This window comes from Kryptolebias marmoratus, linkage group LG3 (genome assembly GCF_001649575.2).
Source record: "Kryptolebias marmoratus isolate JLee-2015 linkage group LG3, ASM164957v2, whole genome shotgun sequence".
NCBI lineage: Eukaryota > Metazoa > Chordata > Actinopteri > Cyprinodontiformes > Rivulidae > Kryptolebias > Kryptolebias marmoratus.
The window spans coordinates 15,182,947-15,207,567 of NC_051432.1; the positions used below are offsets into that span (position 1 = coordinate 15,182,947).

The 24,621-nt window shown below is 40.9% G+C and overlaps 1 protein-coding gene across 10 annotated transcripts; it reads right to left on the minus strand.

Moving 5' to 3' along the window:
- Nucleotides 1-1,876: 1,876 nt before the first annotated feature.
- Nucleotides 1,877-24,400, minus strand: prom1b (prominin 1 b). 10 transcript variants are annotated; one of them, XR_001808368.3, is made up of 29 exons: nt 23,767-24,400; nt 14,809-14,870; nt 14,650-14,676; nt 14,357-14,562; nt 12,434-12,554; nt 12,274-12,337; nt 12,097-12,186; nt 11,720-11,743; nt 11,291-11,508; nt 11,119-11,193; nt 10,969-11,032; nt 10,809-10,817; nt 10,390-10,549; nt 10,093-10,245; nt 9,707-9,830; nt 9,488-9,591; nt 9,225-9,309; nt 8,987-9,133; nt 8,625-8,696; nt 7,177-7,269; nt 6,915-6,932; nt 6,694-6,747; nt 6,529-6,609; nt 5,926-5,994; nt 5,539-5,628; nt 4,821-4,936; nt 4,104-4,194; nt 2,705-2,739; nt 1,877-2,621 (listed from the first exon to the last, which is right to left on the minus strand). XR_001808368.3 is itself a non-coding variant. In XM_017407154.3 (28 exons), exons 1-27 carry the CDS (start codon nt 24,059-24,061, stop codon nt 2,718-2,720), a joined length of 2,643 nt encoding a protein of 880 aa, XP_017262643.1. In that variant the 5' UTR covers nt 24,062-24,399; the 3' UTR covers nt 1,877-2,621; nt 2,705-2,717. The 10 variants fall into 10 exon arrangements, 2 of the variants coding, with proteins under 2 accessions (XP_017262643.1, XP_017262626.1); XR_003040081.2 differs by lacking the exon at nt 11,720-11,743; XR_003040076.2 differs by lacking the exon at nt 10,809-10,817.
- Nucleotides 24,401-24,621: the final 221 nt, after the last annotated feature.

Below are 24,621 nucleotides of genomic sequence, written 5' to 3' on the forward strand. Positions count from 1 at the left end.
TGCGCTTCAGCTTCCTGGAAACCATCCGGAGCTAGGCAACGGTTAAAATGAGCTTCCTGAGGTGGTCTGGTAATTACACCCATAATGAGCTGATCAGTAGCAGCCCTGTGAGCCGCTCACATGTAGTCACGCTGACCCCGTTAAGCTTGTTTTAAACACACACAACAAATACAGAGCGCTAAAGTGGAATTCTGCACCGCTGGGGGGTTAAACACATCTGCAGGAGCCCTGAACAACCAGCAAGCCTCCTTCTGTTGGGAATATTTCAACATTTTGAGGAAAAACTGTATTTGCTTTTATTTTTTAAAAATTGATCAACTTTTTTTCCCCCACATTATTAATCAACACACAAAAAAGCAGCTACAAAGCTAAAAACAAGAATATTGGAGTGTTTATGCACTTGTTTTATTGAAATAACCCACAACTTAAACTTTGGAAAACCCTTGTTTTTTAAATAAAAAAAGGTTACTCTTTAAAATATTCATCTATATTCTTCAGCTGCAGTGGAGCTGTTACATAAAAACCCTAAAGATGAGGCTGCCATCCCCGTGCTTGATCACAGGGATGAAGTCGAAGTGTTTCCTCATACAGAGAATAGTTATCGTTTAGATGCCTTTTTGTTTTATTAACCCCTAACTCTAATTACAACCAAACCATAAGCCTTTTGCTAATAATTAATAGTTCCCACAAGTCAGCATCACAGAGATGGCAAACATGTTTTCTAAGGTATCAACATGGAACCATGGGAAAATACTTTATAAATTATTTTGCTCTGGCAACTCTTTACAAAGGATTATTTGATTGGTTGAGGGTGCAAGATAAAAACTGGAATCAGAGATTACATCCCAGAATGTGTTTTTGTTCAGTGACTGCACTGAGCCGAATAACTTTTACTCTTTCTTTGTGTGGATTAGACCACCAGCCTCACAGAAAATGTTTGAATGCTCCAGCTTCAGTGGACTTTAAATCTTTAAGATGTCAAATAAAAAAAGCCATAAAGAGTTTTCCTTGAAAATGTTTGCAAAATAATGTTTTATTGTTAAAGCCAGGTCACTGAAACTCAAAAAACAAAAATGTAAATGACCCAGTAAAAAACAAACCACACTGTAAAATCGGACCTTAAATAATTAGCTTGGCTTCAAATAATTTATATTCACCTGAATGAATGACTGTAATGAGTTTAAATGTCTGAAACTAAACAAAGAAACATCGACTTTTAAGAAACTGAAATATTTTACACGAGCTGAGACTGAAGCTGAGCAACACCTGAGCAGATTCAAAACCGCTTTTTTTAAAGTTCAGTCAGTCTGGTGAGGAAGCAAAAGCTTTCATTTCTGACACAATGAAGGAAAACATGTAAAATAAGTTTGCTGCTGGGAGCTTGAATCCCTGAATACGCTGTAGTTATTAAAGAAAGAGTACAAAAGGAATGACATATTTCTTTCACCTGAACCGTTTTCTCATCATCGGATCATTTCAGAGGATGGTTTAGATGATTTATTAATTCATGTTCTCGAAAGAAACACAAAACAAACACGAGTTGGACGGAAACTTTTATTCACAGATTAACTCCAACATGGGTCGTGTGTCGCTCAGACCTCTGCCGTCTAATTCATCTGCCGCAGTTACTTTGGGCGTCAGCCGTCGCAAAAACCTAGTTCTGGAGACACGGGGATGAAGTCTGGACTCTTAATGTCTCCAGATATGAATACAGAGCCAAATAAAGCTGCCAATTAACTCATTCAGCGTTTAAAGGAAGAGATTAAGAATCTGATGCTCACAGTTTAACATTGTATAAATTTAATTCATAAAAAAACATTCAAAACAGAAAAATAATGTAATTACTGAATGGGTTTGTCATTTATTAGCATGAATCACGATGACTTCGAGTATCCTCTTGTTTTTTTTTGGGTTTTTTTGCAGCACTAGGTTAATTTTTAGGTTTCTGGTGAAAAGTCTGAGCAGTAATTCAATAAACCACAAACATTTAGAGTGCTCAGGTAAAAAGCTCAAGCTTTAGTGATCATCAGACTCTTCACTGAGCCATCGTGAAGTCAGCGTTTTGAATTTATACCGTATTTTTATGACAGTAATCCTTCATTTATATTAACAAACAAAAAAAAGAATTCGGTATTACAAATGTGTTGGAAAAGACGCGACAGTGGTGTCCGCTCTAAAGGTTAGATAGAGAAAGCAGATTTTTCCAAGTGTCAAACCGTTCCCTGAAAATCTACCCAATCCGTGCATCTGCTGAGCCAAAAGGATGCGAGCTATAATACAAATACTCAAAGAAAAAAAATCTACTTCTACAAAAAAAAAAACCCTAACATGTTATAAAACAAAGATTAACAAAATATATATAAAACCTTCACAAGTTTTGAAAGTGTAAAAACTGTACACTTTATAATGTACGTATAAATTCTTCCTCTACAGCTCAATCTAACTGGTTCAGGACGGAATAAACCGATGATGATGATGATGATGATGATGATGGTGTCAGAGGTCCTCGACAGGCCGAGGGAGTGTTGGAGGGGCTTCAGACCCAAAGTTCCTGATTGGTTTTCTTCCCTTTAGTCCTAAAAGAGTTGTGGAAGATCTGAAAGCTGAAAAATCCAGAAACCCTGGAAAACGGAGAACCCGTGTTATTAACAAGCTGTAATCATTGTTTAAGGTAAGATGGAGGAGCTGACAGGTGAGCTCTTACCTGACAGGACAGATCAGTTCCAGCTCTCCTGTCCGCTGTGGAGAAAAAAGCAAGATAAAATATATTTTAATTAACTTCCTGCTATTGATGCTGTTCGTGTAAATCCAAACGCACAGGACAAATATACCGTGGTTTGCAAAAGTCCGTATTTTCTTTTAGTTTGAGCCTCTCAAGATAGTTGAACATTCAATCTCTTTTACTAGAGCATCATGGTCTAATTAGCCAAAGAAACGTCAGGTTAAAATTTTTATTTTTCAAATTTCTCAAAGAAAACCTGACTTCTTTAACCTTGTTCTTTGCACAGCTGTTCCCAAAGTCAGGGTCGGGACCTTGCTGTGGGACAGGAAACAACAAGTGAAAGGTCTTCCAGAAGTCAAAATACCACATCTTTGCCATAACTCTTGTGAATATTTAAAAAAAACCAGCAGTAATAAATTGATAAAAGGACTTTCCTAGTCATTAGGCTGTCACCGGATTCTTGTTTTTGGGTTTATTAGCGATGTTTGTCCACTTGGACCAGCGGGAGTCGGGGTCTCTGGCCTCTGATGATGTTATTTTGTGGGTCAGAACCTGAAACGTTCAGGAGCCCTGAGGGCCACAATGCTGGAGGCTTACAGAGAACAACAAAGAAGTGGATTTAAAGTTGAATTCTTGGAAGAAAGCCTACAGCGTGTCTCACCTTGACTGCCAACAGTTTTAAACGAGAAGCTCGTTTGGTCTGACAGCCCTCAGACTGTGTGCTGGGGATGATTCTCAGCTACTACCTGCGTTCATAAGACGTGTTGGAGCACGTTTTGGATCTTGACGATCTAAAATGATCCCTAACCCTTTTGAGGCGTCAGCAGAGCAGCTGATGTAGACTGAATGAAGAATTTAACAAAACCAGCAAATAACCACAATAAAAACGTTTAAATAAATTTGGATTTCAAAAATGAGATATATTTCTTTTTTGCTTGGCTCTTCCTATTGTAATATATTTTAAATAGGGATGTTTTTGCACGTAGTTCTAAGTAGCCAGTATTTCCAGTTTTAAATAAAAGGATACAAACATCCGTTATGTTTCTGACTATATGAGTTTTAGTGTTAGGATCCATCAGTTTTATAGAGGGGGGTGGGGTGTTTCTTGGCCAAGACCTTTACCTTCTTATGTGTCACATGACGTGAATAACAGCTGCTAGAAGAATCTGAGATCAGTGGACGATAATGGCAGAAAAGCAGATCATTTTGTTGTCATGATCCTTTTCAGTGTTAGAAAGAAAAGATCTCTGATGAATGAAGGAGAGGATGAGAATAAACGATGTTCGGACAAAGGTGATGAAGATGAAACGCATGTCTCAGCAGCAGGGGAGAAATCAAACACCTGATGATGGTTTTGATGGTTATCGCTGATCGTCAATACCTCTACGAGGAAGACGGATCCTGAAGGTCACCAGTCGCTTGGGGGAGCAGAGGCCCGAGGGAACCAATTCAGAGTGTCATTATAAGGAGAGCTGAACACACACATACACACACACACACACATAAGGGGAATTCTTTACAAATGTGTGGTAAAACCTCGTTTATTAATCTTCAGGCTGTCTACAGACACAATTTCCCTCCACCAATTAACACCGCAGCATGCAGGCGAACGGATACAGGTGGGCGCGGCTCATACCTGACCTAAGAGACGTTTCCAGGCGTACCTGTCTTAGCCCTACTGCAACACAAGATTAAGGCAGAGTGGATGAAAGTAAGAAGGGGGCGACGCGACCGAAACAAACAAATTCAGCGCTGACGGGTGAAAGATAAAGTCCGTGCAAAGGAGAAGACGTCGGGCTCGTGGTTTTAGATGAAAATAAGTCAGCAAAAGACGTGAAGAGATCCAAAGCCTCCCAAACCAGGAAGTAAAAAGGAAAAACAAAAGAAGGAGTGCACTGAGAAATGTGCCTGGAGAGCAGAAAACATCATAGCGTGTCATCAACCCATGGGTAAGAGCAGCTGAAGGATAAAGAGCGTGAGGAGAAGCAGGGAAAGAAACGAGTAATTAACTCTGTTTTGAGCTGTGTCAGAAGAGATTCTGCAGCTGAAGATAATCATAATAATAACAATAAAAAAAACAACATTTGCTTGGACTCACTCCTCAAAGACGTCCTCCGTGTCCATCCGCCGGTAGTACTTCGACAGTTTGACGGAGAAGATGATGCTGGGGATCAGAAGGACGCAGCAACCTCCCAGACCGAACCAGAACGTGTTCTGGAAAACAGGTTCACCACAAGAAATCATTCGTAAAGCCACCGATCTTTGAAAAAAAGGCGTTTGGAGAAATAAATAAAGCTTATTATAGCTGCTGAAATAAAACGACCGTGCTGAAGTGAGAATACCTACAACCCTCACACGCCTCACGTTAAAGTGCCCCCAGACAAGATAATAAACCTCATATTGTCCTTAATGTGCTCATCTGTGTACATTTATGGAGTGCAGAATGCAATACACGGAAAAAGAAACATTATGAGTGTGCGCCTAAATAAAGAAAAACATTGTAAATCCAAATACGCTCATTTATCATTCTGCTGTCTCCGATTAATTTCTCTGTAAGTTAGTGTTTTGTGTTGTAGCTGCAGACCAAGCTATGCTTTGGTAACTGAGTACAGTTTATAATATAATATAATTCAACCTACAGCAGCAACCGTAACAAGAAACCTGCTTCAGTTTACAATAAACCCTCGTAAATTCAAATGTGTGATACAATACGTAGTAGCTTTGTTAAAAAAAAAGTATTTTGCAATTTCGGCACAGACAGGGCTTACAGCTGTGAAATAAATACACACACACACACACTCAGATCGCTGTCTTACCACAGAGTCGATGATGAAGCTGCAGGCTACGATCTCTACGCTGTCCACCATGTTGCTGATGGGTTTACACTGAGCCACCTCAGCTGTTAGCTGCGAGACACCACATGAAGCTCATTTTAAACATGAAAACCACAATCTTTACTTCACGACAGAACTGCAGCTAAAATTGTGACCTAAACATCTCCACGTCCGAAGGCCCCAGCAGCTTTTTAAACTCATCAGACTGAGTCTCCGTCAGCCAATTAGAGAGGGGAGCCTCGGTGTACAGCGAAGCCCGTTTAGAGCCAACACTGCTCCTTTGTGCACTGATTCTGTCCGGAATCAACCAACTAGAAGGAGACCCGGGAACTTCGAAAAAAAAAGGGAGGAAATTTGGAAAAAACTCACAGAGCTTTTAACCCATTCTGTGTACTGTTTGAAGTATCCCACCAAACTCTGCACGAAGCCCTTTGTCTCCTACGGAAAAAAAACAGAGAAAAGATCAAATTCAGGATCTCCGCTCAGGTTTGACTGCTTTTAAAATTCTTCTGCGCATCAAAAATACGCCTCAAATAAACAAAGCTGTCGCAACAATAACAATTATTTTAGTCAGGTACTCAACATATAGCAGAAAACAAACGAGACGTGGCTTTTTAATATGCAGCCTCTTTATTTAGGAGATGTTTCTGCGGATATTTGTCCAGTTTGTGCCATTTTGATACATAGAAAACACAACCCAGAACAAAATAAAGGGGAAAATTAGCAGAATTATAAAAGATTAATCGATCACCACTACCCCTAAAAGCCATTTTACAACATTAAAGTACTAAAGTTAATAAAACAACAAGAGCAGAGAGTCGACAAAAGGCAGAAACTAAAAACACACGGTTCAGAAAATGATCAGTAAGTTTAAGAATACTCCAAAAACCAAATGAACCGTTTATTTTTACTGTAAACTGGTTGAACCTGTACTGTAAGCGCACCGTTATATGAAGCTGATGTAGGATTTACCTGTTTCACTACAAAAGAGGCATTATTAGTGATGAGATACTCGGCTGCATCAATGGCACTCAGGATGTTTGTGACTTTGACCTGAAAAACAAAAAAACAGAAGAATGTAATTTAAGAATAAGCCTGGTCAAGTAACACAGAGGCATGTCGGATGGTTTTACTCACCGGCAGGTCGCTGGAGGTCTTCTGCAGCAGTTTGACGCTCTGACTCAGGGTGCTCTGTGCGAGAGGACAGAAACACAAAGTGTCCCCCAGGTTTTCACAGTCATGTCTGAGAGCGCGTCCAGTCACAAACACTCCACCAAACACATCACCGCTGTCACAATGAACGCCAAACACACACACACACACACACACACACACAAGACACCATCACAGCAGCTTACCCGCGCCCGCACATATTTCTGTCACCGATTTAAGAAAGAGATGAGGGGGGGAAGAGACGGGACAATGGCAGAGTGAGCGAAAGGAGAAACTATTGCAGCAGAAATGTGTTTAATGAGTCGAAATGTTTTGCTTCATGACACAGCTTTGGCCTTTTTGCTCCAGTATAACCAGAGATTGGGTTAAGATCTGCTTCTTTTTGCTCCTACATGTCTGTGAAGTCCAACACTTCATTGTCGTGCCCGTTTAGGTTGAGGTAGTTACCATAGCTTGCTCCAGGGGCACCACATGTTCTCTGTGAATGAAGCGGATACTGCTGGCGTGTCCTTTCAGAGCGTTCTCCAGGGCGCCGCGAGGCTGCGAACAAACGCACAGATGTAACGAGCAGAAGCTGCAAACCATTTGTAATTGTGGGAAATGATGATTCACAATATTGTTTTCCTGTTTTTTTTGTTATTTTTCTGACGTTTTGAAATCTAACTACTACTCTGAATCCAAACGTTCAGCTCTCTCATGAGAACTTTTATACTTTTTGAAATATTTACATTTATTTATAAACACGTCTCCTTCAATTCCTTCAGAAACATTTTTCTCATCAAAATCTGCTTCAATAAACTCGCTCCACTTTTGTCTTTTTATGCTACTTTTAGCTTTTAGCTAGCATTTTGACACTTTAGTTACCCTTTTGTTACTATTAGCTTATATTTTCCAACTTACAGCTACTTACAGCAGTTTTACTACTTTTTTCTAGTTGTCTTATTTTAACTTTTAGCTTTCAGCTAGCCTTTTGCTATTTTTAGCACCCTTTGCTGAATTTTAGGTAGCATTTTGTTACTTTTAGCTACTAGCTACCATTTTAGTACTTTTAGCATCTTGCTAGCCTTTTGCTTCTTTTAGCTTTTAGCTACTGTTCTGCTTGTTCCAGCTTTAACAAGATTTAACTTCTTCAGCTAATTTTAGACAAGTCACTCAGCACTCACACTGAATTTCACAGAAAATGTAATTTCTCTAGTTTTCTACACTCAAAGGCTCCCATAAATAATATAAATAAATATTAAAGCGGTTTATTCTGTCCTCACACACATACACACACACACACACACACACACGACTCGTGTCGATTAAAGAGGAAAAAACCCATCTGGTCTTTCGTACCATGACTGTGTTTACGTGTTCGGGGTGAATGAGCTGCTTGTTCAAAGAGTCCAGTGATTTTTTCAGAGAGGATGTTTGACTGCACTTTTTGGCTTGAAGGTCTTAAAAGATTTGGCACTCCTGAAGACTTTACCAAGTCTGTAAATCTTATTTAAATGAGCGTTAAACACACAAAAAGAAACCGCAAAGCTTGTTTTTTTTTTCTTTTGAGGAAAGATCAAATGATTTCTTGTTTTTTCTTACATAAATCTAAAAAAACCCACATTAGTTGTAGTGAAATTCCCAGTCAAAGCAGTAAATTATGCAGAAGATTAATTTCCTGTGTGTGAATGTGGTTTAGCTGATGTGTTTGTTCTGTTATGTTTAACTTAGATCACTCAATAGGCCACTTAAAGTCTCACAATGACAGAAACCTTTAGATCGTATTAGTTTGATGTCACTGTAATTCTTTTCACATCAATTTATTAGTATATTTCCACTTTTAAAAACACCTGAAGCGTTGTCATCTGCATGTAGTTTGTGACAAATCGATCTTGTTAATCAATAACTGGACTCACCAGCTGGTCGGCCTGCTCCTCCAGGTCCGAACAGAAGGACAGCAGGTCGACGACAGTCATTCCCTTATTCAGCTGAAACAAAGATTCTCGTTTAATTAACCAAGCCAAGAAAAACAGGAGCTTTAAAGCTCATTAACAACAAATGATTGCAGAAAAATGGACACTTTAATATTTATTTGGCTTATGTTTCAGTTTGCCAAGAAGGGGTGACAAAAACTGCAATTAAAAACAATTAATTTAGCAAAGACTTTCCTAATCCTAATGATAAGTACCAGTATCATAACATTAATAAAATCATATATTTGAACCCAAATAGCGCCTCATACAGAACAGGGACACACACACTCTTACACACACATTACCTCAGCCAGATAAGCAGCATAGTCGATATCTCCGACTCCAGAGTTGGCGAAGTTGATGAGGTTGTCTCTGCCAGCCTGCTCCAGCAGTGCCACGTCCTTCAGGTCCACCTGCACACCTTCAAACACTTTGGCCAGGTCTTTGTTGTACTGTGGTAAAAAGCACACGTTTGATTTTTCACACTGTCCCGTCAGCAGCAGCAGGGTCAGCAGCAGGGCTACGGGGCGACGCGACACTCACCACAGTTCTGTTCAGGAAGTTGTTAATGTTGAAGATGTTCTCCAGCTGCAGAGCGTGATACAGACCGTTGTTCTCGTGGCACTCCCTGTCAGACAGACTTTATGATTACCTCCATGTGACCGGCATGAGCATTTTTATTTACAGTAAGTAAAAACAGAAAAAGGTTAGCTACTATGCATTATTTCAAAGCTCAGCTCGTTATCCTCAGACAAAAAAATAAAAATCAAGAAAATAAGAATCTGGTGATGCCGTTGAGTTGTGACCTGTACATGGCGCCCAATGTCAAGTCGATGTTTGGATTCTGAAACAGCATCCCAGGAAGGAAATTCCTCTTTTCAGGATGAACCAGGAACGGCGTGTCAATGATCTGGATGCACAAACATTTAAACATTTAGTCCAATGTGCAACACTTTAAGCATACTCAAGAGGCAGAGAGGAGAAAGATTTGTGGAAGAAGAGTTTTTTAAATTTTTTTAAATGACCTTGAAAAGCTGCCGGTTAGCCAGAGGTTCACACATCAGCTTCTCCACATTTCCGCCGACAACAAACAGGGTCGTCACGAGGCCCATCAGCACCCAGGCGAAGATAAACGAGAAACCCACCCCGCTAAAAAAAAGAGAGGGACTCAGTGAGAGTAGAATTGATGTCATCAGAGCAATAAAACATCAAATACTATGAAAGGGGAAAATCAAACACTGTGACTCTGAACGAGAGATATCTCATACATCGATGTTTCGTTTTGGTTTAAACACAGAGACACTGACAGTAGTTTTAATCAGAGAGTATCTGTGTATCAGTTTTAAAAATGTGCCTTCAGCTGGTAGACTAAACGGGTCGCAGCCACTTTAATGAAAATAACGTGACATACGCCATCAGCAGGTTTCCTCCGGTGTTCGACAGGCAGCCGCGGGTTGTGGGGGTAGCTTGCTTGTCGTAGCCACAGGACCCACAGAGCAGGCCGAACACGTTGAAGGCCAGGACCAGGACGACTGAGCAGAGCACTGCCACACAGCCAATCCACCTGCAGCACACGCACAAGGATTTCACAGAGACTTTTATTTGTTTGTTGAGCGGAGGGACGCTGTATGACTATGTGAACAAATGAAACAATTACAGATGAGCAGTCTCCTACATGTTTGAATTAAAACAATATTTTCACACAGACCTGTAGAAATCCATCTGGTCAATCTGTGGGTAAAACGACTCGATGCTCTTGTGTCGCTCGTTAAGAAAAATGGTGAAATTGGCAAGAGAGGCTTCTACTGGGAACATCTTGGAAAAGGCTGTTATTTCACTGCCGATCTTATCCAGCATGCCTTTCACTCCTGCAGATACACACACAGGAACAGACCTAAAGAGAAGCACCTTCCCAACCCAGCGGGAACACAGGCAGATTATGTACAAACACACGGGGGATCTGACAGAACAGTGTTTCTACTTATTATTTGTCTGCGGGCAAATCTATGACAACTTCTGTCCATAAAAGCCCCCCTGCGCCACCCGTGAACTCCCCTCCCCAAACCTTTGGGTTCAGGAGCCCCGGGTAAGAGACCACAGCTAGAGAAAGTTTAGAGGAAGACTTACGAGGCAGAGCTGTGTTTCAAAACACACAAGTATGCATGTAAAACATGACAAGAGAAAGAACATGAACAATACAATCAAGATTCACTCCGATCTCACAAAGCAGTTATAATGAGACAACACACACACAAACAGAGGCACACACACACACACATTTGAGTACCTGACACAATGTTTTTGGTTTGATCTTTGACCAATGCTGGTGTATCGTTAAAAGATGCGTAACCCTGCCAAAGAAAACAAGCAGGTGAAGATGGAAACGGAAAGTCATTCCTTAAAAAGCAGGAAAATAACGATCTGGACTGTCACTAACCTTCTGAACAATGTTGCTGAGGTCTACTTTCAGAACGGTGTTGACATTTGTCAAGGCTTGTCCAACATCAGGGAGCTGTCAGACAGACGGGAACAGAGACAGGAGATGTTTGACGAAGGTTTCGTTACCGTCTCGCACACAACCAGACTGCGTTTACGTCCTGCCTCGTTACCGTGGAGAAGTCGGCATTCATTCCAAGCTGGGGCAGGATGGAACGGATACTATTACAGGCGTGGGACACGGCTCCGTTGGTGCAGGCTGGGTCCGACAGGGTGTTGGACAGGGAGGCGCGCTCCCCTGCCAGACTGGCCTGAAGTCTTCCCATCCCCTCCTGCAGGATCTCCAACGAGGAGCTGACGTTCTCCAGGGCCTCTTTGGTCTCCCGCATGGCTAAAAGCCACAAAAGGCGGGCAAAATGAATCAAAACCTAGTTTTTGACTAAATAACGTGCTGAATTTACACTGACAACGGATCTACAGCCCACTGAGGAAAACCACAACAGGAGAAAACACACTGATTTAAGATGAGCATGTTTGTCAACACTTGCACAAAGACAACATCACAATTACAACACCACTGAATCCAGATCAACCACGTTTACCTTTGATAGCACTCTCAACTTTTGCTATAGATAAAAAAGTCATAAAACAAAGAAAGTGTAAAATAAAGTGAGGATTCGCTGTTAAAACACGAGATAAGTTGCAACTGTGTTCAGTTTTTTAGCTGTAAAATCTAAGTGTTACATAAATGTTGTTTACTGGAACATTTAAAAGGAGGTGCGTTATTTTTATCTTCAAAATAAAAGCTTCTGATTTTGGAACTGGATGGACTTTGGGACCATTATTTTGGCAAGATGTATCTTTCAATTTGAGCTGCATTGATGGGAACAAAACTGTGATTTGCTTTACTTTTATTCCCTTTACACACCTCCTTGTTTCAGGAGTCTCAAATTAAAATCCAATACGATGAACATGTTACCTCCTGCCATACGAAGGGCAGCATCCAAAGCAGGAACCACCTCTTTCTCTAGATTACTGTGGATCCGAGCGCCTAGTAGAGGCCCGATGTCTGTAAGGCAGCACAGACATATTATAGAGGACAGCACAGTTAGAAAAAAAATCTGAGAAATTTAGACATAAAGAGGTTTCTGCTTACTGTCGAGGTCTGACAGGACTTTGTTCTTTGCAGTGGTGTACTGGGCTGTCAGGTATTCAATTTGCTGCAGAACAGAACCACACAGTGACATTAGGGACTATCTTTGTGAGCAGGTTTTAGGCAGGAGTATACGTATGCGCGTGTGCACGGGGGAGCATACTGCAGGGGTGTTGTTAGCGAAGGTCTTCAGGTCTCTCATGTTGGTATTTATGAGTCGTCGAGTGCTCTTAATCTGAGTGGTGATGTTGTGATTGGCAGCGTAGGCGATGAACACCCCCAGACTGAAACACACAGGCAGTCAGGATCAGAAGAGGAGAGGTGTAGTGACCCATGTCCACCACTAAAGGGCAGCCTTGCTACAAAAAGCTTTATCAGGATTTAAAAATGTCATTTAGAGGACTCAATATTAGCGAAACAACCAGAATCAAGACTATATGAATATCAAACCTTGCACAGTAAGGAAGTACAGGAAGACAGTGATTTGACAAGTCACTAAAAAAGTTTGAGAATTGTTTATTACGTTGGCTAAATTCACAATGTTTCATTTTCAAATATGGTAGCACAGACGTCTCACGTTAAATTTTCCTCCCAAATTACTGAGCTGAAACATAAGTTGTTAAACAAAGACTCAACTTCATCTGAGATTTTGTTTCCCAACAAACCGAGACAGGCGACAGCAACCCAAGAAAGAAACTAAGACCATAAAAGCAAAAATCTGCTGTGAGGGAGAATAATGAGAAAACCTGAACAAGACGACCACACAGGGCTTTGGTTGTGTGTTTGTGTGAACAGGAGCACGAATGTTTGGGATGTGAAAGGACTCATTCAGCCCGACGGGCCTCTCCCAGTCAGCCAGGTGGGATCAGTAACTCCTGACTGTCCTGTACAGTTCGGGTCCTGTTTCTGCTGCACCACCTGTTTAAATCAGCTTGGGAGGAGACAAAGGTTCAAATTTACCCAATTATTTAACACCCCTCTATCCATCCCAGCTGACCTTCCAGTGGTACGACACGGCTACTTCTTCAAACTACTCGTGCTATTAAAACCTGTCAAATATCATATTGGTAGGTTCTTTTGAGAAACTACCACTTGTAATTATCTTTTTTTTACATATATTTTCAGCTACTATTAAGAAAATAAAGAAACTTGGTTGGCTCGTAACAACATGACTGTGTTTCTAATATCGTCCAGAATATTTTGTTTGTTTGACTGAAAAATCAGCATTTAACCCTGATTTAAACACTTTGCTCAGCCGCTGCCTTTCAGCTCTGTGTTTCCTGCATTTCTGGTTATTTTAGCGTCTTCAGCAGACTAAAGGAAAGTCAGCCACCTTTCAGTGTTCGCTCTTTAAAAGGACAGAAAATCCAGTATTTTCTAGTTACCTTCCGTTACCATTGAAAAAGAATAAAAACCTCATTTTTATGGACTGGTGTTCAGGGTTCTTTGTGAGCTGGAGTTCCAAATAAAAAAGGAAAACCAAAATTAGGGCAAATCTTCAAAAACAATAAAAGTTCAAACGCCTTTTTTAAAACATTTCTGTAGTGAACTATTGACAATTTAGTAATAAACCTTATGAAATAAAGTATATGCTTTTTAATACACTGAAACAAATTTAAGCAACAAAAGTAAATGCTTACAGAAATAGAAGAAATGCTTGTTTAAATGCTTAGCTGGGCAAAAACCCACGCATAGCGCCACAAACAGCCTTTTTCAGGCAACACCAAAAAAAGCTGCTTTCATCAGTAATTAACCATTTAAATAAAGACTTCTTGTTAACTTTTTGGCAGGAAGTCTGTCTCAGATCTCATTTATTTCTCCAATATCTGTGTATCTTATTTAAAAGAACCTTCGTTGGGCCTGTTTGCATTTTTGAGCACTCTGTGTTCCTTCTTTTTTAGGCTGCACACTTTTTATTTGAATTCTACTTAGTTTTTTATATATATATTTAGAGACACAGCAACATCAGTCATGCAGACAGTTTATTCACTTCTCTTCTCATGAATAAAAGCCACCCCTGCAGTGAATAAAAAGCTGACTGATGTTAGAGCCGATAGTGACAGGAGAGGGACGGACGGGAACTCACATGATGAAGATGGTGGTGGCCATGAGCGAGGCGGTGAAGAAACCTCGGTGACAGTCGGCATTCTTCCTCTGCCTCTGATGCATCTCGCCTCCGCAGTTGTCGCAGCATCGGCACATGCAGAAGCATGCGGCGATGATGGGCGTGAAGACCACAAACACGATGCCAGTGATCGCACATATTAGGAATCCGGCCTCGTAATGGATCCACTGAGTGCGTGGAGAGAAACTGTCAGTCAGTGCCTCTTATTTTTCTAAAATGTTGTGCTAGAGACATTTCTGATGTGAGGCGTTTACCTGTAGCAACAGCACGACGTTTTCAGGCTGTGACCCCGTTTTAATGAGAGAAACAAACCAAAAACAAGTTGATTGTGACAGCAAACATCACGTGCTTTTATTTGTGAGCTCTAATCATCAGCGACATGTTGATTTTCACAACATTTGGAGCGAACATACCTTTCTCCATTCTTCTATTTTGATGCCTCCCATGTTCTGTTGAATGATTTTGACAATAAGATCTGGAAAGAGCATGAACATTTATGTAAGGCAAGTGTTTAAGTATTCCTGCAAAAAGAAAAAAAAAATAAGAGTATCAGTGATTTTACATGGGGTTAAGTTGGATGCAGAGGATGACAAGCAGCACAGGAGTGAGAGAAATCCATTTATGTTCACAAGCAGACAGCGCAGATTACACGGAATCGGTTTTTAATATCCGAGGACAGTATTGTGATGGCGTTTCCTCTTACAGCTAACAGCTGTGAGTTTGGCGGGAGCCGTTCGAACTGCGTGGTTTGCCAACGAGGCCTTCGGTCGGGTCCAGCTGTCTGAATGTTTCACTGTATGTAGGTCAGCCAACACTAAGCCTACCTGCACGGTGACTCACCCAGGCTGTTACTCAGCAGGTAAACCCCCCGAGTCCTTCACACATATGCTTCCAACGGGACGTACGCATGTTCTCACACACGTCTTAATGTTTGATTATTTCCCAGCATCTGCACAAAATGCTAACACAGACAACACTGTGCAGGTTTGGCACTTTTTAGGTGGCAAAATACTGAATATTAAGACACATTCACCCGTGCAAATACGCAGTGCTATGCAAACTTTTTAAACCGCCTCCATTTTTTGTTTTATTTCTCTTCTGGGGAACCAGATTTTCTTGTAATCTTTTAAAGTAATTTTGACCAATAATTCTCCAGTCTTTCTGAAGGTCGTTCTGAAGATTTCCTTTGGACTTTGGCTGCTTTTTCACTCATTGTACCTGACCAACACATTGTGTAGCACGCTGAAAAAAGTGGGCAAGTGGAGGACAAAAAAAGAAGCATTGAGCCTAAAAAACTATCTCCAGCCAATAAATAGTGTCTGAAAGTCATATTTTAGTTGATCACTGACAAGTTTTCAGCTAAAAGCTGTACATGTTGGTGCTAAAATACTACTGTATGTATCAAACTGTAATCAGTTGTAGATGTTCATCCAATAATTTACCATCCAGTGGTTGAGATATTTTAGTAACGGTACAAACAAACATACATACGACCAAAAACATGATGGCCCTTTTGCCTTTGGCAGCAGTAATTCACATGAACATTCAGTTAATTTGATGCTGAACAAACAAGTTAAATTTAAGTATTAATTTATTTAAATATATATTTTAAAAACATCTTTTACAAGGAAAGAAGTTCTTGGACGCGCGCACGACTGTTTATCTTTTCTTTAAAAAACGAAAGTTCTGTTCTTCTGCAGCACAGATCTCATCGCAGTTAAACAGAAGATGCAACCAAACGCAGCAGGCAGATGAAGGCCAGTTCAGCATCTGAATGCTGACACAGCTGTCACACTAAGACTCACACACACACACACACACACACACACACACACCTACACACACACACACCACCGTGCTTCAGGTACTTCAGAGGACATTACAGTTAGATTATTTCTTCGGATGCTTACACTAATACAACCACCTCTTTTCTTGCCTGACATGAACTTTAACGCTCCTCTTCACCTGCACCCAACCTTCTCCCTGTTGTTTCCACCTTAACCTCATTGTCATCACTGAGGCTTTTGTAGTAAATCCTCATAAAGTGGCAATATGTACTCATGCATGCACACTTGCTGAGGTCAGGAAAGGTTAAATCTACAGTGATTTCTTTTGTTCTTCACCCTTTTTATCCTTCATATCAAAATGCCTTAATTCAGATTAGTCATTTTATGGTTTATGGAAAAAAGGAGATTTTATATTTGCTTGTGGAACTGGTCTGCAGGGATGTGTAACACAGGAAAGCAGCTGAAACCAGAGAATGTGTTGCTGATCAGTTAAATATTTTCTAAATGAACTGACTAATCGTTTCAGCTCTGACACTAAAATTTCCCCAAAATGTTTTTTTTTTCCTAATAAGCCTTTTCTGGTGAGTAAAAGGAAAAAGGAACAGTGATTTGGGGTATCGTTTCAGACCATATGGTTAATCCTCTCAACACCATCTCTTCTTACAGAAGCAGTCTTGCTATTTTGTGTTTTATTTACATTTGTATGAAAAAAGTAAAAAAAAAACACTTGTGTGTCCTGAAGACTGTGCCAGACTGTGACCAGGTGAGCACATCTATCTCTGCAGATAAAACATGAGCACATCTGAGTTGTGTCCGTGCCACCTGTTGTTGCTCAGCTACTTAGTTAACATAAGCCACAGAGGGCAGTAAAGCTTAGACAGCTTAGTTCAGTGACCCAGTATAAGAGGTAACTACTGCAAACCAAGGGAAACGAGCGGATAAACAACCATCAGAATTAAACCCGAAAGGATGAACAGACCACCGGTCAGCGTGAACTCACGCGTCCACATCTGAGCAGCCTCTTAATTCATCTTTTTGTATCTCAGTTTTCTGCACAGAGCGTGAAGCAGCGAATCATGCCGAACATTTTGCTCATTTTGCTCATTTACCCACTTTTATGTAAACTCCAGTCTGTTTTGGTATCAACCAGAACCTAAGACCCGCTTACTGTCATGTGTAAAGATAGCGCAATCCCTCCCTCTGACCTGCTCTAGGTGATTTACTGGGAAGGTGCCGACTCAACCTTACGCAACCCAACAAACCCCCCTCTTCTCCTGACATGAAACGTCTCCTGCTGCGTGGACTATGGGAATATCAGCTCGTGTGATACGATAAAGAAAACAACTGGTTTTAAAGAGACGTTTGAACACACGGCTCTATGAAATTAAAATATAAAGTCTCTTTTTTTTCCAACCAGTTTCTGTGCTGCAATTAATGAAATGTAAGAAAAGTAAATTTCTGGTCAATATCTGTAAAACTGTTTGAGTTATAGCCATTTCTGTGTGTGTTTTTAACTCAGTTGACTCTGGCAGCCATCTTGAATCAGGCTACTTTTGCTCACCTAACGTTTTGGCATTCTTTTACAGATAAGGCCATATTCTAAGTCGTGGATCCAACCCAGATGTTAACGCCTGGAAATATAAGCTGAAATGATGCGATCTTGTCTCATAGTCATCTTTTAAAGTCAAACCCAAATGTTTTTGGTCGACAGCAAACGTGAAAGGACTGGCCTCACTTTTTCAATACTTTTAGAGGGGAGAGAGGGCTTGTGATGGAATAATGATTTACCATTATTGTTAAATGTACAGTAAATTCATGAAGAGCTTGTTCAATAAATGGGACAAAAGCTGCAAGCAGGTAGTAAGGATCAGAGTGGCATCTGACAACATTTAAAAAAAAGAAAACAAGGCATTAGAAGGTTTGTTTTTAAGGTAGAGACTAGGTAGAGAATTTATAATCAGATGCGTTACTGGGCTGTGTGACGCATCTGATTGATAAAAGCATGGTTATGTTGCTTTAAATATTGTTCACTGTGTAATATGTTCACTGGATGTTAGAAAAAAAACTCTGTAAGTTAAGTATTTTAATGCGGCATGAGCAAAAGAAAACCACACAGCCATGAGCTGGAGCGAAATTACCTGGAGGACCAAACATTTGTATTCCAGCACAACCCAAATCATTTTTTTAACGAACCAAACGATCGGCGTGACGGATACAGTGTGACTTGCCATCCTTTATGAAGCAAACTGAAGGCTTACAAAGGTTAACCAAAAATAAATGTACCTTCAAGAAAGACGCCAAGTTTGACAGAACTCCCTATGTGTTTGTAAGCCTAAAACGCTCAGGTTTAACAAGTTCATTCTGAAAGAGTCCACAACCAATCACAGTAATTAAAGCAAATGGACAAACACCAGAATATGACCCACTTTGTGAGCAGGTTGAGCATGTGTTTGCACACCCGTGTGTAGCTGGGCCATCTGTAGCGCTGGTAGCAGCCCTGCGTTAGCATTAGCCCAGTGGATGTAAATCCTCTAATCCAGCCTGTGTATCAAATGGATAAGACACAGTTTCCTCACCGAGGGAAAGAAGCTGAAATGCCTTTTCACAGTAAAAGCTGCCTATATGAAGATTATTTACAATGAAGATGTTGTCTATTTTTCACGTTATTTTTAAATTATTTTCTGTTGAGCTTCAAGCCATTTGACTGAAAGCTAAAAAAATAAAGCACTTTCACTAGATAAACAGACATTTTTGAGGATTTTGTGATTATTATTTTGACATACCAGCAACATTACACTTGTAATGTGAAAAGTGAGAAGTCAGTGTTGTTCACATCTCAGCAGTGATGGCGCCTATACCATAACTTTATGACAAATACATCAGTACAGCACACCTCTCATGCACAGGTACAGAAGCAACTAGACAGTGTAATCTCTTCCACTTTAAAAAGACAAATATTTAGACAGAAAAGTGTGACAATTCAATTGTAACAAAAAATACTAACATATGAGTCAGACTGGCTAATGTTTGCACACTTATACACTGTATTCTTAATATTGGGCTTTCTAAAGTTGTGGTCACGACCCCACTGTGAGTCGTGAAACACCAAGTGAGGGGTCCTGAGACGATCAATACAAACCAAAATAACTTAAAAATAATTGCCAATAAATAATTTAACCTCAACTGTTACAAAGAGATAAAAACAGCTATCATTAGAAAATAAAAAATACTGCATTTGTTGACAATGCTCTTTGTTAATTCACAGTGTTTGTATACTTCATCCAGCAACAGATGGGGTCATGAGTCTTTGTTTGATGGGTCAAAGTTCTGAAAAGTTTGGGAACCGCTGACTGAACCGGACTCTTGCTCTGGGCTGTTCAAGACGCCTCCCACATTGTCTGATTTGAGATCACGGGCTCCTCAGCCCCACTGAGTGGACTCCTCAGCTTGGGGAAACGGCAGCTGGTCCAGCTGGTTTCTAATTTCAATGTAAGAGCCCCCCTCCGATTCGGACAGTGGCCCCCGTGTTTCCGAGCACCAGTTTGTCTGTTTCCAACCAATCACTGTGAAGCTTTGGGGTTCCCCTTGTGAAGCGTGGGGCTCGAGTTCCCGACAGCATCCCTCCAGGCCAAAAAACCCAAAAAACCCCAACGCGTTTTCAAACTGGCACTCTTGTTAAGAAAACCCGCTTCTTTATTACTGAAAACGATAAACACTGCGACAGCAACCTCCTCAGTGTCCTGCAGCGGTCGGCCACAACTAGCCCCGCCTCCTTCTACGTCACCAACCGAGGAGGTAACTCCGCCCACACAATCATCCCACTTTGAGATTTTGACACAAAAGCTCTAAACACAAGTCAGTAACATTTTAAATCAGAGAGATGGACCACTGGAGTGTTTTATGATGGCATTTAACTAAAAGAAAAACATGAAAACTAATTATTTTATATATTTTGTTTTATTTCACCTTTAATTTGGACCGCACACTGCCTGATTCATGACATTCAAACGATAAATGCACCTATTTGGGACTATGTACCGATATTAAAATGATTTCAGGTAAAAGTATACAGATAGGTATGTTAAAAGAAGAAATACCTCCAATAAATAAATAATATTGAATATCAAACCAGTTGTGGTATCCTCCAGCTGTGCAAACACTGACTTGTTCAGGAACAAAAGAAAGAAAATTAATTAATTAAGTTTACATCGATTAGAGCTCATCTGCCTGATAACCAGGACTCAAACTCAGCGTGCAGAAAATGAGATGGATCTGCGAGGATCCTTTCTGCAGGCTTGTTCAAATGAAATGTAACTCTTACAGCGCTGGGAAGAAGCTGTAACCAATCTATCCTCCTGTGAATTTCTTCATAGTTATTTTCCTAAAATTAAAACGCTTTAACTCTGCTCTTCCTAAGTTAATTGACAAATAGAAGCTGATTGCTCCTAATAGCGTTGCCTGACTGCTGCCACCACCTTGATATCAGTTTGTTTACTTGTCTGTGGCTCAAAGGAGCGGGCAGATCAGGCAACAACAAGGTGATCTGCAACACATCCTAAGCTGTTTGAACCAGTGTCACGAGTCACAACGATGCCCGTGTGTTCATCACAAGTGTGACTTCAGCGTGCGACATGGGAGCCGACTTCTGATACAGGTGGTCTCTACCTGTGCGTGCGGGCGGCGGTGAATCCCGCTGGAAAGTCCATGGCAGCGGCGGCAGCAGCGGCATATGGCCCCGTGGATTAAGGTATTATGTACTGATGCAGGTGATAGAGAAAGCCTCCTCTAATCACTGATTTGCTAATTGATTACCCAGCCAGCGTCGGTAACAAACACTGGACACCAAAATGGAAACAACTTAAAACCTTCAATCCTCCTGCTCGGTGCCATCCTCCAACGTGACTGCTCAGCTCTAGGTGCACAATAAAAACAAACAGCTTTTAATAGTTCTGTCTGTAACTACTCGACTAGACTGTGAGGGCAAAAAGGCAGCGTTCAGGGCAAACACTCAGACCTGATGGCCTCTGAGCCGCATGGCGGCATGGCTCAACGGTCGATCACTTATGACCCTAACACAGCAACTGATTCACACATTCATCCGCTCGTAACAACGCCAGCCTCCGGGCTCAACAAGAACACCCCGTCAGCGGGCGCTTTAATATCTATTCACCAGGTGCTTTTTACAGTTAGTGAGTCCGGGTCGGCAAGTTTTCCTTTTCTAAAGCAGAGAGAGAAAATATGTGTGTATTTCCACTCTCACAGCAGAATTGTGCAAGCAGTTTCTGCCACGGTGGTTTGTTTGAGGGTTTTTTAGCGCTTTTCGGACTTTGCTGCTTAGTACAATGTACATTATCTCTTTGAGATTCAATTATGCTAAAAAAAGCTTCACTTTCAGCTTTGTGACCCTTCTTGGCAAAACAAACCTACATGTGGCACCTCAGCACCGGTTATGAAACATTTTGGGTACAAGCTACGATAAAATCTTTTTCAGATCACTACAGATAAAAAATATCCACTATATCATTGTAAGAAAATGACTAAAAGTGCAAAACTAAAGACTTGATGTGTCAAAAATTTACAAAATGTTCTTCCTCGTTGCTTTTATTAACACACACGGATACAACCAGGTAAATGTTTCATTACGTCAAATAAATATATACTTGCTGATGACATCAATCTATTGAGTACAGGTTGGTGACATGATTTGTTCTTGTTTGTTTTTGTTCAAAAAAGGGCATTCTAAATATTTTTACACAATACTTTAGATTTTGTTTCATTGACTCAAAGCAACATATGAAAACTGAGTCGATATAATCTGTTGGTGTTGACGTTTACTGTTATTGGATCTCATTTTCACCTGGGTTGGGTAAACTCATATTAAGTTAGGGACCGAATGGACAAATATATCTTTTACCAAGCTGCAGTTTCAGTCTCACTAATAGGGTTAAACTTTTGTAGAACAAATTAAAACCAAATTTAAAACATTTACCACTAAAAACTAGTTTTACCAGTCCAGTTAAAACAACTCAACCCTATATGACAATGCTACCAAACTGCTTCACAGTAAAAAAAAAAACCAGCATAATCTACTTTTTTATGCTTTTTGATTGAGTTATTTTAGTATTAATAATATTTCAGATTGCTGTTTTCCTTAGGAGCTCTTCATCTCCAGTTTGGGAGCCACTATTGGAGCTTTAGATGGATGACTGATGCTTTAACCAAACATTAACACGTGAGGTGATAACATACAGACTTATAGAGCAGTGTTTCCTAAACTTTCCATCTTACGATCCACAAAATAACATCAGCACAGCCCTGTGAGCCCAACCACAGCTATTGCTAACAACTATATTAAAGAAATGACAACACAAACAGTCTCAACCAGTGTTGGTTTAATCAATTTATCCCTACTGGTTTTATCTTTTGTCACAATATTTGAGGAAAAAAAACCCTCACTGCTTTAAACTACAAGAAAATTTCATTTTTGGAGATTACCCGAGCTCCTTGATTTGGTGTTTTATGACCTATAGCGGGGTCTCAGCCCCAATTTTGGGAATTGCTGCTATTAATATGCCATCAATAATCACATATACTGAAAAAAAAGGAACAGCAGCAAAGTTATTATCAATGTACCGTGACTGGTTGGAGTTCTTGCAGTGTTTAAACACACCTCAGTCACATTCTTACATTCTGTAATTTATGTTTGTGTCTTTAAGAAGTTGGTATGGCTTGTAATCCACAATTAGGCTACTGCCACGAGCTCATTTGAACTTGGCACAAGTTTTTTTGGACCTCTACTGACCTTACAGAAAAAAAAACAAGAACACATGAACTGCCCGTGTTTTCCCACGTGACCCCGTGTGGAACGCCGCATGAACGTGTTGAAAATGTTCCAAAATCCCAGAAGAAACATGGGGAAAACGTGTGCCTCACAGCCCAAACCAACATGTTTCAGGCGAGTGAACCCCCACTTTCCGCTTCAGAATCATCCTGGAAACGTCATGCCAATTGAACACGTTTTTCCACATGTGAAAATGTGATTTTCCACATGTGACCTTCTTGTGGTTTTTCCTGTGGTGAATAAGCTCTTATATGTATAAAAAATGGCTTTAAATTAAAGTTGACACTGGATTTGACTTGTGCTAACCTAACAGGAGTAGAATTAGGTCCATCAGCTTTAATTACCTGCTTATTATTATTACCACTGCAGCTATTGTTTATGACCTCAAGCGGTGTTTTTAATTATATTTTAGATAGATAGATAGATAGATAGATAGATAGATAGATAGATAGATAGATAGATAGATAGATAGATAGATAGATAGATAGATAGATAGATAGATAGATAGATAGATAGATAGATAGATAGATAGATAGATAGATAGATAGATAGATAGATAGAGTACAGGTACACATATAGAAGTGAAACTAGATTAAAGTAAATGGGTTCTGAGAAGGACAACAAAATATACTTTATATGCGTGCTGTAAATTAAAACCTTATAAATAAAGTAAGTCTGGGAATAAAGAGCTGAGGAGGAGCAGAGGTCAGGAGGTGCAGGGGGTGGGGGAGTGGGGGTCTCACCTGTGGGGAAGGAGTTTGGTTGAACAACGTAGAGAAACGCGTGGACCATGTGGAAAAGGATGCCTATGGTCCCGGGCTCGTAGTAAGCGTGGGTGTCATAAACAGCCGCCGGTACAAAGCCAAAGTCCAGCGGCTCCACCGGCGGAGGGGAGCGCTGCCTGCGGGAGTCCGACCAGACCTCACCCCGGGCCCCGGTCCCGGCCCCGGCCCCAGACCCGGCCCGCTCCTCCGCCTGCTGCACGCCGCCGGTGGCCCCCCAGCAGAGCAGCAGGACGAGCCACCGCGTCCACAACATGGCTCCGAAAATCCCAAGTTTACTATGATATTAATTATAAAATAATAATAATAATAATAATAATAATAATAATAATAAAATAGGTGAAGGGGTTGGGCGTCTGACACCTGTCCCTCCCGGTGGCTTTTATCTCCAACCAGCCGTCCGAAGAGAAACTTTAAAAGCGAACATCCGACGGGCTCGGTTCGGTTCGGTCCGTTAGCTCCTGGTCGCTCGGGTCGGACTCATCACTGACATCTTCCCCCGGAGGACAAGCGGCGAGCGGCGGGTGTTCTCACTCTCCCCGGTGTCCTCGCGCTCACCGCCCGCGAGCTAAGAGCAGCCTAATCTCACGTGCACGAAGAGGCTCAAGTGGGCTCGTGCACGCCCAAAGCTCACCCCGTGCAGGCGCATCTGTGGCGCTGCGCAACTAGACAGGAGAGGGCTCACTGGGCGTAACTAGTTAACTAGTCGACGTTTTAGGAAAACTAGTCGACCAGGTGACATTTTTAGGCGCACTGATTAACAAGAAAGACTATAAAGAGCTTTAACTAGTCAACTTTAACTAATAACTGCGTCAA